The following is a 20,212-nucleotide window of genomic DNA, read 5'->3' on the forward strand; positions in this document are numbered from 1 at the left end:
TGGGCCTGAACTCTGGGGCTGGGCGCTGTCCCTCAGCTCTTCAGCTCAAGGCTAGCGCTCTACCACTTGAGCCACAGCGCCACTTCCGGCTTTTTTTTTCCTGCTTATGTGGTGCCGAGGAATGGAACCCAGGGCCTCATGCATGCAAGGCAAGTGCTCTACCACTGAGCCACCTTCCCAGCCCAGCCTTGACACTCTTTAGCTCTTACAGCTACATTATTTTTCTTTCTTTTGTGCTGGTCCTGGGGACTAGAAGCTGTCACTGAGCTTTTTGGATCAAAGCTAATGCTCTACTACTTGAGGTGCAGCTCCACTTCTGGCTTTCTTGGTAATTAATTGAGATTAGAGTCTCTTGGACTTTCCTGCTTGCTGGCTTTGAGTGATGATCCTCAGATTTCAGTCTCTTGAGTAGCTAGGATTACAGGTGTGACCCACCAGCTCTTGGCTAATGTGTTTCAATTCTGAGGTAAGGTGAGTGAAGCTGGAGTTGTCTCACTGTTGCTGGACAGGGATGCCATTCTACAGCCACAGAATTGAGACAGAAAGGAATGGGCTGGATTTTCATGCGTCTGGAATTGTGAGTGTTACCCTGGGGATTGTCTTATGTTTGTCATATGGACCTGAAAAAAAATTCTTCTCAGGAAAAGGCAGTGGCAGATAAACAGAGAAACAGAGGCATATGACAGAACCCCTTTACCCTGGTTCTGAGTGGGCTTCCAGTTCTCCGTCCATGGCCACCCCCTAGCCAAATTCTGGCTCCTGAATTCTCAGACAGCCTTTATCTTTTATAATCAATGTCTTCTTTCTACTTAAGCTAGCTTCTTTAACCTTCTGTTGTTAGATACTTCAAGTGTTCTCTCTCTCTATGTATATATATATATATATATATAATATATATATATGTATATATTCTCTCTCTTATATATATGCATACATCAGTGGAGTCGTTCTGTCCTTTTGAACAATTCCCTCCTCTAGTGTCGTGGTACAAGCTATCTTTCATCTCCCAGCCTCGTCGGTAGTTGTGTGCTTTATCATTTGCTGTTTCATAAATCACAGTTCACAAATCTCTCTGCCACTCTCTTCGCCCCCTTTCACACTTCCATTTCCCTTTTTCTTTCCTGCATTTTCAAATCTAAAAAGTCTTGGAGTATCATTTAGATATGCCTGAGGTTTATGATCAGATAATGGCTTCATTAGTCCCAATCTCTTAGGATCTGTGATGCAAAGGGATAGGAAACAAAGAAGCTGCAAAACAAAACGGTTTTTCAGATCTAGCACAACAGCCTGCATGATTCTGGAGGCCACCTGAGGGAAAAGGCCACCCCCTGCCTCAGGGACCCTCAGCAATTTCCAATGCCAGCTATACCCAAGCTCTTCTTATTAAACAGCTTACTTTGTCGCCTTAGTGAAGAGCTCTCCACTCTCACTGGGAAATCACAAATCTGCCATCTCCAGAGAGACACCCCCACCTGCTGACAAGGCCATGGCCTAGGAAGTGGGTAGAGAAGCTGGACTGCTTAGAGGCCTTGCAGGGACTCCTCAAGAAAGACAGCCAAGCCTTCTACCAGCTAGCTGGCAACTGGGACGCCACCATCCCAGTTTTACCCAACAGCTGTACTAAAAATAATCTGTCACTTCACCACAGCATGCTTGAGGTGCTCACAGACGCTCTGAGGTACAGGACAAATACTGAAATACAGGCTGCTGTGTTTCCAATGATGTGCAGGCTAATGACGTCAAGGAGGATGTGGAGATGTGAATGTGAAGAGTGTCCAGGAAAGCAAACACGCACGCTCAGGTTATTAGACTAATGGCTCGGCCTGTCATTCAGTAATGATTTATTTGTGTCTTCGAAGGGTAATTAGGATGTGGTGTTGCTTCTTCCTGCTGCCATTTGGTAATTATGCTTCCTGGATGTGTTATTTGTATTGCAATAAACCTTGTTCAGATTTCTGTAACCCTTTACTGACTACCAATCTTCGTGTGCATGTATGTGTGCTGGTCCTGGGGCTTGAACTCAGTGCCTGGGTACTATCCCTTGGCTTTTTTTTTTTTTTTTGCTCAAGGCAAGCACTCTACCACTTGAGCCACTTGTGATTTTTGGTGGCTGATTGGAGATAAGAGTCTCCTGGGCATTCCTGCCCAGGCTGGCTTCCAACCTTGATCCTCAGGTCCTGAGCCTTCTGAGAAGCTAGGATTACAACCACTGGTGCCTGGCCTAGATTACCAATCTCTAACGGCAATGATGTCTTTTAATGTCAATATCTCTAGAACCTAACAAGTCCAGCAATTTAGAAAAATCTCGTAAAATATATATTAGGTAAGTGAATGAATGACTGAATAATGGAGCAAAGAGGAAATATTGAACTTTACAAGGAAAATTCAGGGACATTTTGCAAAGGACCTAATACTTGATCTAAACCTTGAAGGAGTCAAAGGAGTTTAGGGTGAGTAAAACAGAAAGGTAGAGAATCCAAAGAAATAGAATGTTGGAGGTATTTGAAATTGCCATCAAGCGAAGTAAAAGCAGTTCAGTGTGAGATGTGGGCAAGAGAAAGGGGGTGAAGCTGGAGAGGTGGCAGGATCCAGGGGAACCTAAAGAGTGGATTTTATTATACAAGTGCTGGGGAATCATAGTACATTTTTTTTTAACCACTGGGAAAAGGAAGGCAATAACGTTTTTCTCTGGAAAGTTTTCTTTGGTGGCAATGTGACAGGTAATTGAGAGCAGAGATGGAGATGGGTTGAGGTGGGACTACAGGCAGCCCTTCCAGTTAGTAATCTGAGTGAGGGATGATGAAGGCCTGAGCTATTTTTGAAAGGTCTGTGTGAGTGGTCCTCCTCCTGCTGTCAGTTTTCAGCAGTCATCTACACATCATATCCTCCTTCAGGAACAGTGCCTGGAGATGCTAAGTCAGAGAAAAATGCCAAATATGAGCTTTTTATGCACATTTATCTCAGTAGGGTCACTCTGAGAGGCAGAATGGTATTTTCCAGAAGGTCCATAGCTAGAATGCTTCTTCACCCATGAATGAACTAAATGTGTTTTTCAGATCCTTGGACAACCTCCTTTCCCTCAGCAGTTAGTTGGTCTACCTGTCACCTTGTACTTTTTCAGCAAGAAAACAAAAAAAGGAAGAGACAAGAAAAGTGGAGAAACAAAAGCTGACAAAGGAGCAAGGAATGTGGTAAGGGCCCTTTCTTTATCTTATTCACAAATAATAAAGAATGAAAGCCATTCAAAGAAGAACGTGAGTGAATTATCTTATAACCTATTACTAGCAGTAAAATTTTACAAAAGAAGCTGGATGCCAGTGGCTCACACCTATAATATTAGCTACTCAGGAGTTTGAGAGCTGAGGCTCATGGTTTGAAACCAGCTTAAGCAGGAAAAGTCCATGAGACTTTTGTCTCCAATGAACCACTCAGAAGCTCAAAGTGGAGCTGTGGCTCCAGTGGTAGAGCACTAGCCTTGAGCATAAACGTTCAGGGACAATACCTAGGTCCTGAGTTCAAGTACTTCCAAAGTTTACAAACGATGGAAAAAGTACCTGTACAGCTGCTTGATGTACTTCTGGAAGAAGATAAGCCCTTCCTTCATTCTCTAGGACATACCTACCTGATGTCAGATAGGAGGACTAAACTTCTTGCCTTGAGACAGCAGTTCTCAATCCAGACTATATACCAAAATTAACTGAAGATTAAGAAGATATTATAGCCCAAGATATTCTGATTTGATTGGTTCGGGTATGGTTTGGGAATTGGTCCTTTTCTAGATCCCTTGGGTGCCGTGACCACACAGATAGTCTAGGAATTATTGCCATGCACTCAGGGTTGGCAACCTTTTTCTGTAAGGGCCAGAGAAGTAAATATTCTTTTGGTTTTTGTTGGCTGTGCAATCTCCATTACAACAATTTACTCTGCTGTTGTACTGTGAATGTAGCTATAGACAATATGTAAATGAGTGAGTGAGTGTAACTATGTCCAAAATATAGTTTATAAAAATAGGCAGTGGTTGAATTTGGCTCATGAGCCATAGTTTATTGTCTCCTGCAGACTCCAAAGGATGACTGGATTGACTAGGTGGCTGAACACAAAGTATGGAGCAAGTAGGAAAAATACTCTGGTTTAAAAAAGTCATTTGGCAGAAGATGCTCTAGATTATTTTTCTAAGTAAAATGAAATATGTTTCTGAGTTCATGGAATGCTTCTGGTGAAGTAAATTTGTGAAGACGGATAGCCATCTATTCATAAATGACATTGTAGGGCCAATTCCACCCTCACAATCTACCAACAAAAATGTGGACTTACAGTCATTCTTCAATATAAATTTGCCTTAATTTATGGCAAAGCTGACGGGTTAGATCTGGGATGTGAAAGGAAAAGAAAAGAAAAGCAGACTTAATTTGGATGAAACGATTTGGTTTGATGTCTTAGAGGACTTGAAGAAAAAAACTAATAAGGTATAAAGAAAAGAAATCACTAACTTGCAATAATGAAAAAATAAAACAAAAAAAGAAAGGCACTTAACCTTAGAACTCAAATGAGGAGAGAGAAAGTATCCAAATGGAATAGAATCTTTGTGGTGTCAGGGAGGTGAGCTTGTAGATGGATGTATCTTATGTGTTCTGCTATGGCCTTGACTAGAATTCAGCCACAATACTGTGTTTTGCTTTTTTAAAATGTTGTTTTGTTCTTATTTCAACATGGTGACCCAGTATCAATTCATACTAACATTTTGTGCTACAGAAATGCAGGGATGGCAAAGACACAGAAGAAAATTGAACATCTGCCTAACCATGAAGTTTCTCTGCTATCATTTCTGGCCTTGTTCTTCTCTGTGGAAGAATAATCAGATGACAGATGACCACAGATTATGCTCCTTACAATTCAACCAGATGAGCTGTGAGTGTTAGGGTAGCCTCACCTTTATCCTATCAATGTTGGCTTCCATCTTAAGCTGTTCTACCAGCTTCCTGGCTTGTGCTATGCTGGCGGTGTTGTTGCTGGCCATTGGAGTGCTCGAGGGGGTTTTTCAGACACTCTAGAAAAGAAAACAAATAGAATACTGTCAGGGAATTCATGAGCTGCCAAATGCACAAGTTAGTTCTTTGTGACTGGAGGATTTTAAAACAGTTTTTTTTAATCGACTCTTACATTTCAGTCAATACTATATCTGATTAGCAGGTAGACTAGAAGATTAAATTTGCTTTTCCGATTATTTTCCCACCATCTTCTTTGGGGTTGGGGGAGTCGGAGGAAGGTAGAAATAAATGGAGGGAGGGAGAGAGATAGAATGTGCACAAATGTTCCCCAAATTAGGTAGAATAAGATGCTCTGCTACATTAAAGAAACAAGACACAAATTACCTTAATTTATAAGATAAGTTTAAAATGGTAGCCGTGACAGTGTGTATTATTACAGTTGTAGTTGCTGGAGTTTATTGGGTGCTATTATTGTCAGATACTGTGTTAGTCATACTCACAGGATGAGAAGGGAAAGGTAAAGCAAGGGATCAATATTAAAATGTATATTTTAAAGTTTACACTGTTTTCTTCTGATGGGCTCAGGCCCTATCTTGCTAGCTAACTGTGGCCACCTTAGACTATTATACTGCTGAAGCTTTGGATGAAAAGGTTGTTTTTTCAGTATTGCTTAACCCAGCATTATTGTAATTTCTTTCATTCTATTTGAAATGTGATTCAATTCACAATTCTTTGTTTACATTGTTTTAGGAACTCATCTGTCATGTCAAGGTGGAGGGACTGCTATATATAACTTGACAAGTACATTAATTACTTGTATTTTTCCTAAACAAGTATAAAAGACCTTTTTTTCTCAACAAGGAAATACAGCATACATGTTGACAAGTGGAATTCTGTACCTAGGTAGATCACGAAGGTTTCTTTGTTCTAATTTGCCAGACTTCCTCCTTTGCTGTTCCCCCCCACCCCCCCGCTTTCAAATGTTGTCTCAATTTTTATTTCTCTTCTAAACCTCTTTTTGACCCATTGTCTCATTTTATTCTTCATGTGCATCTTGAAAGTATCCTATTTTATTTTCAGTGATGTGTTCCCCCTCCAATTTGGAGTAGGTCTTACTCTATGTTAAGGTGTCATATACAATTTCAGGGACATTTGTGTTAACTATGGCCCTGCAGGTCACAAACACTCATACTGAGGCAATGTCTGAGAGCTTCAAATTAACTAGAGTGTATGAACCAAGAAATGAGAAGCATTAAATACTGCCTTGGCCAACACTAGTGACATCATATTCTAAAGACATTGTCTGGAAAGTCATGACTTTAGCTGGCTTTGGGAAATCATTTTATCTAGGGATGGAGCAGGAGTCTAAAAGAAAAAAAAAGGGAAGAAGAAAAAGAAAACCTGGAGAAGAAATAATAATCCAAAATAAAGAATATGTAAGTTTTAACTACCCCCTAAAATGAAGAAATACTTTTTTGTTTTAATTACCCAAAGAGCAAGTCTATAAATCATCTCATTTCATGCTTATTTCTTGATATATAATTCTTCAATACAAAAGAAGAAATTACACATAATTCTCTGTACAATCCATCCACCAAGATTGTTACTTCATAATGAAAACTGCAAAATAAGCCACCCAAAAGCATTTGTAGCATAACTTGGAAGAAAAGTAGCTGTTCTTTTAACTTTTTTTCAAAGAGTATGGAGACAACAGAGTGAGGAGGAAGAATAAAGGGGTTTTTGAAGGCAGAAAGTTCTTCAAACTGTAATTTCATATACATGAAGATCAAAGAAGGACAAAATACAGGTTAAAAACAACAAGAAATAAAACATGATTTCATTGGCATGGTTAGAGACCTAATCACTCATTCCCCTAGGAAAATTATACAGCTTAGTAAAACCTCATGGGGCCAAGATAGAGTATGGATGTATCCAGTGAGGATAGCCTAACTATTCTCCTTCATTCTAAGTTGGTAGTATCCATGATCTGTAAGCTCCTGTATACTGTTCTGTAAAGCTAATATTTCTGCCAAATTAGAATGTATTCACCATTGTACAATGTGGGCCACAAAATTATTATAGAGACCTCATGTAGGATAAGAGATATGTGGGAGACTGGCCTTGAATCTAACCCAGATCACATAGTAACCTAGAGCAGGGATTTTACAGTTTGCTTCCCCAACATCCCTCAACTCCCCGTTCTTAAAATTAATAATGACATTATCTTTTCTTTCAGACAGAGATCACAAACAAGCACCCTGAATCTTACCTAAGTAAACTCTGCTTAAGAAAGAAAAAGAGAGAGAGAGAGAGAGAGAGAGAAAGAAACTAAGAAAGAAAGAGAAAGGAAAAAAAGAAAGAAAAAAGGAAGGAAGGAAGGAAGGAAGGAAGGAAGGAAGGAAGGAAGGAAAAGAAAGAAACCAAATGCTGCAGCTTCCCTTGCAGCTAGATATAGTTGCCTGACTAAATAAAAACAGACATGCCCTCCCTTCCATTCCTCCTGCTGCTGGCCATCATAGACATTCTAGGCTGAGCATGAAGGATTTGTCTCCTAAGTGTTTGCAATCTCCATGGCAGCTGCAGACTGGCCACCTTTTATGTGAGAGAGAAATAGTGTCTGTCTTGATTATAGCCCCATTATTACTGTCACTGTCCAACTAACCATTAGAATATCTAGGAAAGTCTGTGTCCTGATATATTTTTATGTTCTTGGGAAAAGCTGTTAGGTGTCCTAAGGAGACTGTGATAGTGTTAGTTCTATTGTTTGTGTAACTTACACTACAAATTCAGTGGTCTAAACTCCTTTCATTTTTGGAGATCAGAGAACTAAACCAACTCGTAGAAGGCTAAAATCCAGGTGCAAGCAAAGCTATATTCCTTCTAGAAATTCCTCCTGTAAGCTGTCCTTTCCTGTAGCTTCTAGGAGCTTCTTCAAAGCTGACGAATGTGAGTGGACTCCTCTACTCATGTCTCTCTGACTTCCTCTGAAGTTACTTCTCTCTCTGACTCTGATTCCTCTTTTGCCTTCTTTCCACTTTTGAGGACCCTGTAATTACACTGGGACTATCCAGATCACCTGGGATAATCTTCCTCTCTTTCGGTCATCTGGTTACCAATCTTAATTCCTTCATATTGACAGGTTCCAGGAACTGGAAAAAATTAACATTGGAGGAGAGAGTTATTCTGCTATCATGGAAAGGAGGCCTCTGCACAGGCGGGGAAGAGAAGTTGGGAGGTGGGAGGTAGGAAGAAGAAAGAAGATGGAGGGTGAAGAGGTTTAGAACACTGGACAGACAATACATTTGAAACCTAAATGGACTTAAGAGAAAAGACAAATGTAGGCGTTGGGTTTCTGGTGTGAGGCAGATTAATACACAATGCTCTTGTTTTACCATTCTACCCTGGTAGAATCCCAGGGTAGAATTTCCCACTTTTCATAGCTAACTTAATTTCTATAAAGAAGATTGCAAGAGTAATAGAGCTCTAGACTTATTTTTCTAAAATGTGCTTGCAGTGTTTGGATGACGGGTGAAAAATCAAGTAAAAATAACATTACATCTATTTTAGACTTAGAGTCACCTGGTAGGGAATCTTCATCTTCTGGAAAGTAAAAGAGGAGCCACAAACTGGGACTTGAGGGTAGAATCAATTGTTGAAGAAGCAGAGCTAGAGGAAAAGCAATCCTTCCCAGGGCTAGGTCAGGGGGAGGAGCAGAACCCCTGAGGGTAGAGCTGAGCCTATATTTTTGAGTACCTTGTTCTACCTTCCCTTAAAAGATTTTTTTCTTTTCTCTTTTAAAAATTTCAGTCTCTTTCAATACCTTTCCTTTTTAAACTTTCCATTATGCAGAAGTGAACACCACATTTGCTGAATTAGCTCCTATTTTTTCTTCTTTCTTCGACTTTCCCTCTATATCAAATAACATGTGGCTATTATTAGTTATTGAGATTTTACCCCTATCTTTTTAGCCATGAATGTGGTCCAATAGAACTCCTGTCCAGAATTCCATTCTGAATGATTTGTCTTTTAGGAAATAGGTCGTGATTTTTCTGAAGCTCATTTCCCTGGAAGCTTTTTGCTCATGTTGTGACTTACGCAAAACTTGAAGGTCAATAGAGGAAAACTTACATCTCCAAATGTTAAACACCTGCTGTCCTAAAAGCAAGTGGCTTTGTAAATGTCATAGAAGACCACATATGCAGAGCCATGCTTTCCATTTCTGAAACACCATGTGAGATATATTTCTACTCCTGTTAAGCTGCTTAGCTCACACTTTATGAAGTCAGCTCTTGCAAAATTAAACAAAGAAAAGACACAACAAAAATATGGTAAAAGGAGGGGAAAAAGCCATTCTCCTGTTCAATTGTGGAAAATTAAAAAGTTATCTGTCTTCCAAGTTTGTGGTATTTGGACAATTCAACACACGCACACACACACACACACGCACAGAGCTACTGTGAGAGAAATCCTCTATATCACAAATTCTCTTTTTTCCAATTTTTAATTGTAGTTAAACACATCATAAAGTTTATGATCTTAGCCATTGTGTGTGTGTATGTTTGAGAGAGAGAGAGAGAGAGAGAGAGAGAGAGAGAGAGAGAGATAGAGAGAGAATATGTATCCTGGAGCTTGAACTCTGGGCCTGAGTGCTGTCCCTTTGCTTTTTGTGTTCAAGGCTAATGCTCCACCACTTGAGCCACAGCTTCACTTCTACACTTCCAGCTTTTTTTTTTTTTTCAGTCCTGAGGATTCAACTCAGAGCCTGAGCACTGTCTCTGAGCTTTTGTTGCTCAAGGTGATGATCTAAGATAGGACAGTGCAAAATTACTTTTTTTTGGCTCAGAAAGCTATCCTGATCCCGGCAATTGGTGGCAGTTGCCAAGTACTGGAGAATCTGGTGACCAAGGTATGGTGGGGGCATGTGTGTGGTTACGTTTTCTGAATTTGAATCCTAATTATAATGCTGAAGCCTTATTAGTGGACTTATAAAGAGAACCAAAAATTAATAATTATCTGGGCACCAGTGGTTTACACCTGTAATCCTAGCTACTCAGGAGGTTGAGATCTGAGGACTGAAGTTCCAAGCCAGCCCAGATAGCAAAGTCTGTGAGACACTTACCTCTAATTAACCAACAAAAAAACCAGAAATGGAGCTGTATCTCAAGTAGTAGAGTGCCAACCTTGAGCGAAAAAACTAAGAAACTGCCCAGGTCTTGAGTTTAAACCCCAGTACTGGCACACCAACCCCCCCCAATAATATACCCTCTGGCAATTTCAAGTAGTATTCAATATTTTATCCATTCCCTAACTTGACTTACTAGCATGAATATCCAGGCAGCGTCTTGCTTCTTAGGAGGCATTTGGAAATGTGTGGGTTTAGTTTTGGTTATAACAGTAAGTGGGGGCACATCTGACACATAGTATGCAGAGGTAGATGCTCCAAAGCCCTGTAGGGGCCTAGCAACAACAACAGTGTGGTAAGTCCCTTAATGAAAAATGTGGCAAGATATTCCCAGATAGCCACACAGTCATGAATTTGCTTAAAGTACAATATGTGGCTGGACATTGGTGGCTCATGTCTGTAATCCTAATGATTTGGAAGACTGAGAATGAGAGGATCATGGTTTTGAAGCCAGCCCAGGCAGAAAAATTTACATGGCCTCTTCTTAATCAATAGTTGGACACATTCCTGTCGTCCCAAGCTACATGGAAGTTTGAGTTTGGGACTGAAGTGCCAGGTGTGTCATGGCAGAAAAAGCCATGAGAAGCTAGACGCAAAAGCCCGTTATCTCAACAACAATAGGAACCTTAAAATAGGTGGACCGTGTCCCAGATATGTGCTCAGGCAGATTGCAAGACCTGACCTTTAATCTCAAAATAACTAGTGCAAAACAGTGGTAGAGTGCTTGCCTAACACATGGTACTCAATCAGACTCTAGTAGCACCAAAAAAGAAGTAAAGAAAGAAAAGAAGAAAGAAGGGGAGGAGGAAGAAAAAGAGAGAAAGAAAGGAAATAGGAGAGAAAGGAAGAAAGAAAAAAAGAGCAAGAGGAAGTTCTAGATGCAGAAAGGTCCAGCTCTAGGTTACATTATATAATACCTAGTACTTTTCCAGTGATAAATAAGTGCTAATAATTCTCATCTTTATTATTATGCTTTATGGATATTTGGGCTCTGTTTATTTAACATAGAGCTGAATCTCTTTTGTGCAATGTACTACTAGAAGGGTTGTATTTGCCAGTAAGCTAAAAAAATACAAATAATAAAAATCCCTAGAACAATTATGGGGATTATGTGTGAGAGACTGGTTGAACTAAGCAAGAATGTCTTAATTATCCCACCTAAATTCCAAACCAAAAAATAATGCAGAAGACATTCTATTATATTCAACTTTTGGGAGTATTCCACCCCCATCTGAGCGACATGAGAGGCCTGATGTGGAGTAATAACCTTTAGCTGAGATTTCTGTGCCTAAAAATATACCCTGAATTTTAGTTGGCTTTAGGAGGAACTTTTCTGTTAAGAAACCATATATTTCCCTGTCATTTAGGGCTTTGCTGTAAACACTCAACCCCTTATTTTGTGGCACAAAGATAAATAAATGTTTTGATAATGAGATCTTTGCTTTTGAGAGTATAGGTTAATTGTGGAGGATCTCACCCTTTTCATCCTTTGTTTGTGTGTGTGTTTTTTTTAAAGCACAAGGCAGACTTCTTTGGGACCTTTAATTTTAATTACAACTGTGTGTTTCTCAGCACCATGTTTTTATATTTGCAGTAGGTTCTGAGGGGTTGTGATTTACTTGTTTTGTAGATTCATGTACATTACATTGGCAATAAAATAAACAACTCCTTATTGTCTCCCAGACTTGTTCATATCTTTATTTTTACTTGGCATTAATAACACTGGTGATCATTGTTAGTTGCTTTTGAATGAGAGGAGAAATTTTAAAATATTCCAGCTAAGAATTTTTAGAGCTCCTACAGTCAGTTATTTGGATAAATGTCTTTGCTAATTGCTCATACCATAACTCAGTTTAGGTTGGGCAATTTTTTTCCATTTGTTTTTTTATACCTAATTTATTCAACAAGAAGTGTTTACACTATTATTAAATTGATTACATTATATATGCTGATTAGTAGGTATACCAATATTGGAATATATGTATAGCTATACAGAGTATAGTTAAATATATGTACATATATACATATATATGCAGACAATATCCAAGCCTGTAAAGAGTTCTCACAATCAGAATGTTTATGAATAGTGGTTGCAATGGATTTAAATAATTGTAAAATATCAGTCTTCCAGACTTCAGTCTCCTCTCCTTGCTTTTCCTCCCCTATTCTCTCCTCCCCTCTCTTCCATGCCCTCTTTTGCTCTTTTCTCCTCTTTCTTTGCCCCTTCCCCCATCTTTTGCCCATGTTGTGGATTGAACTAAGGTCCAGGCTTACTAAGCTAGCTTACCTGGGCTGGCTTTGAACCATGATCCTTCAGATCTTAGCCTCCTGAGTAGCTGGGATTACAAGTGTGAGCCACCAGAGCTAGCTTATATCTTTGTACTCCTAGTTTTCCATTTTGCCCCAAAGGTGCTAAAGAAGCATTTGGGCATAGTGGTAACCACCTATAATCCCAATTACTTGAGAGGCAAACACAGAAGGATATAGAGTTTGAAGCTAGTCTTGGAAAAGTTAATGAGAACATATCTTAAAAAGTAAAATGAAAACAAAAAGTGTGACTCAAGTGGTAGAGTTCTTGCTTAGCAAGTTCAAGGCTCTAGGTTCAATCCCCAAATACTGAAAAAAAGTCAAAATAGCAAATAAATCTCTGTTAATCATTGAATACTAATTTCTTTTGATCCCCAGAAACTAGGGACATTTTAAATCAGTAAGAGTTTTATTGTGGACTTGCTACTTTTCCTTCAACTCATTCAGTCCCTGAAAGATCTAGGTTAGAATTCATCTTGTTCTCTCTCTGTCTCCTCTCTGTCTCTCTGTCTCTATCTCTCTGTCTCTGTCTCTCTTTTTCTGTAGCTTTCTCCACTCTCCCTCACCTTTCAGCAAGTTGATACACTGTAAAATTGGGGGCGTCATAATATCTTGGTTTTTTCATCTGTCTTGACTCATTTTTTGAGCTGTAATGGAGAGACTGAAGTGAACATATAAAAGCTGATGAGAATACACTGGGCATAGGTCTACAACAGGCATAGAGAAGAAGCTTGGAGATAGAGAATGTAGAATAATCATGAACTGGATATTGGCAGGCAGAGCACTGATTGCCTTAGTTCTTCACCTCTAGTCTAGAATTTAGTGTTCTGTTTGCTCCACCTACTCTCCAATACATTTGGGAAATACTCTGTCTTGGATGCTTGCTATTCCTGGGTACAGAATTGGAGGCCTGTGGAACCAATGGAAATCTTCCCAACCCATAGGCTTTGAAGCTCCTTGCAGCCAGTGGTAGTTTACAGTATGCAAAGAAGCTTCTAAAGTGAAACCAGACCTGAACCAGACAACTTACCCTTGAATGGCCCTGCATTCAGTGCAAATACAGGACCAATTTAGTACACTATGAATTACAAGAGATTGCAACTAGGTTTTTCTCTCTGAGTAGTGCTGGAGAGTGGGCCCAGCTAAATTCCCAGAGGAAATATTTAGCTATTAATCTATATCCTCAGAACAGTGGTGGGAAATAGTATATATGAACTCTGCTATTACCCCATTTGCCTAAACACAGAATAGTTTAGTTGAAATACTACAGATAGTTAAAGCTTCCAGCCAGCAACTTAGCTTCATATGCACAAATCCAATGCAGAAATGTAGGAAATAAAAAAATCAAAACAAAACAAAATCCAAGGCAACATGACTTCTAAAAGCCAACATAATGGACTCTATGATAGTGAAGTAGATGAAATCTCAAAGAACTAAAAAAAAATTATTGTAAATATGGTCATTGAATTTTAAAAGGGCATGAATAAATATCTTCATGAATTAAAAGAAAAAATAAATGAATACAGAATGAATGAAAAAGAATAGAAATGAAAAGCTGATCAAGTAAGAAAGATAATGTAGGATATGAAAGAAGAATTCAACAAGGATATAGACATCCACCTCATGCTAGTTAGAATGGCTATAATCAAGAAATCTAATAACAGATGCTGGAGAGGATGGGGCTAAAAGGGAACCCTGTTGTACTGTTGGTGTGAGTGTAAACATGTCCAACCACTCTGGAAAGCAGTATGGAGGTTCCTCAAAAGACTCCACATGGAGCTCCCTTATGATCCAGCAATCCCACTTTTGGACATTTACCCAAATGATCACAAACAAGACCATACTAAAGCTACCAGCACAGCTATGTTTATTGCAGCATTATTTTTACCATAGCTAAGATATGGAACCAACCCAGATGCCCCTCAGTAGATGAATGGATCAAGAAAATGTGGTATATATACACAATGGAATTCTGTACCTCCATCAGAAACAATGACATTGCCCCATTTGTTAGGAAATGGAAAGACTTGGAAAAAATTACATTAAATGAAGTAAGCCAGGTCCAAAGAAACATAGGTCCCATGGTTTCCCTTATTTGCAATAACTAGTATATGTCTGAATCAAGCAGAAAAGGTCAGATAAGTTGATGTTAAGGGAATGAACTCCAAGATAAGTATTCAAGTGTTTTTTTTTCTTTCATGAAGTTGTTTCTAACATATTTATAAGATTATTTCTTTGTTGCTTTGTATGTCCCTCCCCCACAGTAACCCCTGCTTTCACTGTATTTGATGTTGGTATAATTTGTGGAGGGGAAGGGCAAAAACAAATCGTTTAACTAGGGATACAGGTAGACCCATTGCAACAATGAGATGTACAAGTCATTATGTCGAAAAAAGAACTTCACAACTTTGGTGGGGGCGGGGGAGGATCGGTTGGGGGGAGGTGGGAGTAGTGTGGGAAGTGAGGGGAAGGGGAAACAAAGAGGGGGCAACAATGCTTGATAAGAAATGTACTCATTATCTTTCCCATGTAATTGTAACTCCTTGTACTGTATTCTCACAATAAAAAAAAAATAAAAAATAAAAAAAAACAAAAAGTAAAAAAAAACCCAAACAAAACAAAATCCAAGGCAACATGACTTCTAAAAGCCAACATAGTGGACTCTATGATAGTGAAATAGATGAAATCTCAAAGAACTAAAAAAAATTATTGTAAATATGGCCATTGAATTTTAAAAGGACATGAATAAATATCTTCATGAATTAAAAGAAAAAAATAAATGAACATGGAATGAATGAAAAAGAATACAAATGAAAAGCTGATCAAGTAAGAAAGATAATGTAGGATATGAAAGAAGAATTCAACAAAGATATAGATATCCACCTCACTCTAGTTAGAATGGCTATAATCAAGAAATCTAATAACAACAGATGCTGGAGGGGATGTGGCTAAAAGGGAACCCTGTTGTACTGTTGGTGGGAGTGTAAACTTGTCCAACCACTCTGGAAAGCAGTATGGAGGTTCCTCAAAAGACTACACATAGAACTCTCCTATGACCCAGCAATCCCACTTCTGGGCATTTACCCAATGACCACAAACAAAGACATACTAACGCTACCAGCACAACCATGTTTATCGCAGTATTATTCACCATAGCTAAGATATGGAACCAACCCAGATGCCCCTCAGTAGATGAATGGATCAAGAAAAAGTGGTATATATCACATTCTATATTTCTATCAGAAAGAATGACCCCACCCCATCTGTAAGAAATGGAAAGACTTGGAAAAAAATCATATTAAGTGAAGTAAGCTAGACCCAAAGAAACATAGGTTCCATGGTTTGCCTTATTTCCAATAACTAGTAAATATCTAGGATAATCTTAGCAGATGAGCAGAATAGCTCAATAGCTATGTACATGTGAGCATATAAGATGATGCTATGTGCAATGAACTCCAAGACATGGACACAAGAGGTTTTTCTTTGTTGTTGTTTTTAATGTGCTGATTTTTTTTTTGTTTCTTTTGTATGGTCTTATCCCTGTGGTATATCCTCTGTTGTTACGGTATTTGATTTTGGTACCCTGGTATTGTATATATGTTTATTGGAATTATGGAAGTGAAGGGGAACAACAGAATGGTAAGACAAAGGACAAGGGGGGACCCAATATGTTGGAAACAATCTGAACAACTGAGCGGGGAGGGTTTGGGGGGAGGGAAAGTAGGAGAAAATTGAGGGTAAGGGTAAAAAGGTTGACAAGAAATGTTCTCATGGGCTGGGAAGGTGGCTCAGTGGTAGAGCACTTGCTTTGTATGCCTGAGGCCCTGGGTTCGATTCCTCAGCACCACATAAGCAAAAAGAAAAAAAAGCTGGAAGTGGCGCTGTGACTCAAGTGGTAGAGCGCTAGCCTTGGGCTGAAGAGCTGAGGGACAGCGCCCAGGCCCAGAGTTCAGGCCCCATGACCGGACCCCCCCCCCAAAAAAAAAGAAATGTTCGCATTACCTTACTTATGTAACTGAAACCCTTCTGTATATCACCTTGACAATAAAAAATCAAATAAAATTTCTGGAAGTTGAAAAATTAATAAGTCAAGTAAAAACTCAGGTGAATCATCAAGACTAGATCAAACAATATCAAGGCATGAAGACAAGGTAGACATATTAGAACATTAAGAAAAATAAAAAAATAAGGAACTATGAATGGAATAAAACTAGGACACCAACTAGACAATTTATGTCGCTTAATTGGAGAGTTAATTCCATCAATATTGAGAGTTAGGATTGAGAGGTGTTTGATAATACCTGACATGTTATCCACCTTCTTGGAGACTGTGCCCACTGGGTTCTAACTATGCTTATCTGATTCTTTCTTTGGGGGCTGTTTTTCTGCCTTCATCATGTTCTTATTAGTTTTCTGTGTATAGGATATCTTTAAGTATCTTTTGTAGGGCTGGTTTGGTAGAGATATATTATTTCAATTTTTCTTTTCTGTGGAAGGTTTATATTTGTCCCTCTACTATGAAGGAGAGTTTAGCTGGGTACAGTATTCTTGGTTGATAACTGTTTGTCTTTAGGGCATGGTATACATCATTCCAGGCTCTTCTAGCTTTAATGGTCTCTGCTGAGAAATCTAGTTATTCTGATTGGTTTCCCTTTGTAGGTGATTGGTCTTTTCTCCCTGACAGCTTTAAGGATCCTTTCCTTGGTCTCTATTCATCCTGTGAGGATTACGATGTAATGGTGGATGTCCTGTTCTGGTCTGGTCTATTTGGGGTTCTAAAGGATTCTTGTATCTGAATGGGTCTATTTTTTTTGTATGTGTGGGAAGTTCTCTGCTGGGATTCTGTTAAATAAATTTCCTAGACCTTTAGCTTCTGTTTCTAGGCCCTCTTCTACACCCATTAGCCTTAAATTAGGTCTTCTGTTGGTATCTTCTATCTGTGTATGGATCTATTATATTTCTTGGATTTGTCTTGAATACTTGTCTCTTCCTTATAATGTCTAGGCTGCGGGGGAGGAGTGAGGAAGGTAGGGGAGGAACAGGATAGTGGGAGAACAACAAGGGAAGGGGTAACAATGCTCTACAAGAAATGTACGCATTGCCTTACTCATGTAACTGTAACTCCTCTGTACAGCATCTTTACAATAAAATAAAATTAAAAGCAAACAAAAACAAACAAAAACAAAAACCCCTAACCAAATAACTAAAAAACTAGGACACCACTAAAAGGACAAACATATGAATCATGGGCACATAGAAAGGAGAAGAGGGAAAAGTAAAGGCATATAAAACACATTTGATAAAACAATAGAAGGAAAATTACCCAAATCTTAGGGAAAGGATGGATATCCATGTATAGAAGTCTCTTAGAACCTCAAACAGAGATGACCAGAAAAGAACTTCTGTGTTATAAAACATCTAAACTTTAGATGTACAGAATAAGAAATAATATTGAACGATGCAAGAGAGAAGTGCCAAGTTACATTTAAAGGAAAATCCAGCAGTATAACAGCAAATTTCTCAAGAAAAATGCTGAAAGGAGGGCTAGGAAGGTGGCTCAGTGGTAGAGTGCTTGCCTTGCATGCATGAGGCCCTGGGTTCGATTCCTCAGCACCACATAAGCAAAAAGAAAAAAAAATGCTGAAAGGAGGTTATGAAGTGGTATATTTCAAGCCCTGAAAGAAAGTAATTACTAACCTTCATTACTTTATCCATAGGAGATACCTTTCAAAATTGAAGGAGAAATATAAACTTTCCCTGATAAACAAAAGCTAAAGGAATTAATGATTACTAAACCAGCATTATAGAAAAAAAGTTAAAGGAATTCCATATGTAGAGGAGAATGATAATCATAATGCAAAAATATAGGAAAGAATAAATCTTACTAGATGGTGAGGATTACAAACAAATCAAACACTACAAAACAACTACATGACAGAAATTATTACATATCTTTCACTAATAATTGTGAATGTTAATGGTCTCAATTTACCAACCCAAAGACACAGACAAATGGATTAGATTTAAAAATAAGATTTGACCAGCTGGGCACCAGTGGCTCATGCTTGTAATCCTAGCTACTTAGCAGGCTGAGATCTGAGAATCACGGTTCAAAGCCAGCCTAGGCAGGAAAATCCATGAGACTCATCTCCAATTAACCGCTAGAAAATCTAAAGTGGTGCTGAGGTTCAAGTGGTAGAGCACTTCCCTTGAGCTGAAGAGCTCAGGGACAGCACCAAGGCCCAGAGTTCAAGCCCCAAGATCTACAAAAATAAAAAAAAAAGAAGGGGAAAAAAGACTCGACCATTTGTTGCCTACAAGAAACACACTATATTCATTAAGATAAATACAAGTATAAAGTGAAAGGATGGAAAAAGTCATGCCAAACAAATGGGGTCTGAAAACAAGCATGAGTACTGATACCCCATTCTCACACACAGGTTATTCAGACAAAAATCAACTAAAATGACATTTAACCAAATCTACAGACTATTTCATCCAACAAGCATTTTCTCAGCTGCTCATACAACCTTCTCCACAATAGATCATACTTTAGGACATAAAGCAATCATTAAAAAAATACTATAGAGTTGAAAGACCTTCCTGTGTCCTGTGTTTTATCAGACCACAAAGAATAAAATTAGAAATCAGCAGCAAGAGAACCTACAGAAAATATGCAAACATATAAAGAATGACTAGACTTTAGAATGCTCAATGAGTCACCAAAGAAATAAGGAAATCAAACAAAATGCCTGGAATCACATGAAAATGGCAACACAATTTTCCAGAATTTTGGAGACCTAACAAAGGCAGTGGTACAAGACAAATGTATAGATATGACTGTCTATGTTAAAAAATAATCAGAGAAATCTCAAATAATTAACTATAGTATATCACAAACTTTTAGAAGAAAATAAGCCAAACCCCAAATTAGTAGATGAAAACAAATCATAAGTATCAGTCCAGAAATTAATAAAATGGAGACTAAATAAACAATACAAATAATGAAACCAAGTTCTGGTTCTTTGAAGAAAATAAATAAGATTGACAGTCTCTCAGCCAAACAAAGTCTTCTAACAAAGTAAAAAGCCCAAGATCAAATAGATTCGGGTTGAAATATATCAGACCTTTAAAGAAAGATGAACACCAATATACCTCAAAGTTATTCAATAAAATAGAAAGGAGGGAACCTTAAGAAACTCATTCTATAAGCTTGTACTAACCTAATAACACAACTGGATAACGGCATACAAGAAAAAGAAATAAAGAGAGAGAAAGAGAGAAAGGAGAGAAAGATAAAAAGAGAGCAAGCTTACACCAATTTCCTTAGTAAACAGATGTAAATATTCTTTAAAAATGTACATGAATTAAAGAACACATTAAAAACATCATATACCATGCCAAATTTACAAATTACAAGATCATCTCAATAAATGAAGAAAATTCTTTTGAGCCAAGAGAGGAGGCATATATCTGTAATCCCAGCTCTGCAAGAAAGAGAATGGGAGAATTGTAGTTCAAGGTTAGCCTGGACAAAAGAGAAGTGGACAAGACTTTACCTCAAAAAATGACACAAGCATATTGGCACAGGCCTGTAATCTCAGCTACACAAGAGGCAGAAGGGGTGGAAGGACTGCAGTCTAAGCCCAGACCCAGGCAAAAGTATGAGCCCCTATATAAAAACAAATACGGCAAAAAGGGCTGGTGGTATGGCTTAAGTGATAGATTGTTTGTC

At 38.5% G+C, this 20,212-nt stretch overlaps 1 protein-coding gene across 2 annotated transcripts in view; it reads right to left on the reverse strand.

Annotated features, from left to right (window-relative positions):
• Window positions 1–20,212, reverse strand: part of Gng2 (guanine nucleotide binding protein (G protein), gamma 2) — a 111,421-nt gene that overhangs the window by 5,948 nt on the left and 85,261 nt on the right. For both annotated transcript variants that reach the window (XM_013012358.1, XM_013012357.1), the window contains one exon: window positions 4,931–5,047. In XM_013012358.1, coding sequence (XP_012867812.1) covers window positions 4,931–5,017 — 87 coding nt within the window. In that variant the 5' untranslated portion in view covers window positions 5,018–5,047. The remainder of the gene's footprint in view (window positions 1–4,930; window positions 5,048–20,212) is intronic.

The sequence above is a fragment of the Dipodomys ordii genome, unplaced genomic scaffold (genome assembly GCF_000151885.1).
Source record: "Dipodomys ordii isolate 6190 unplaced genomic scaffold, Dord_2.0 Scaffold16, whole genome shotgun sequence".
In the NCBI taxonomy this organism is placed as follows: Eukaryota; Metazoa; Chordata; class Mammalia; order Rodentia; family Heteromyidae; genus Dipodomys; species Dipodomys ordii.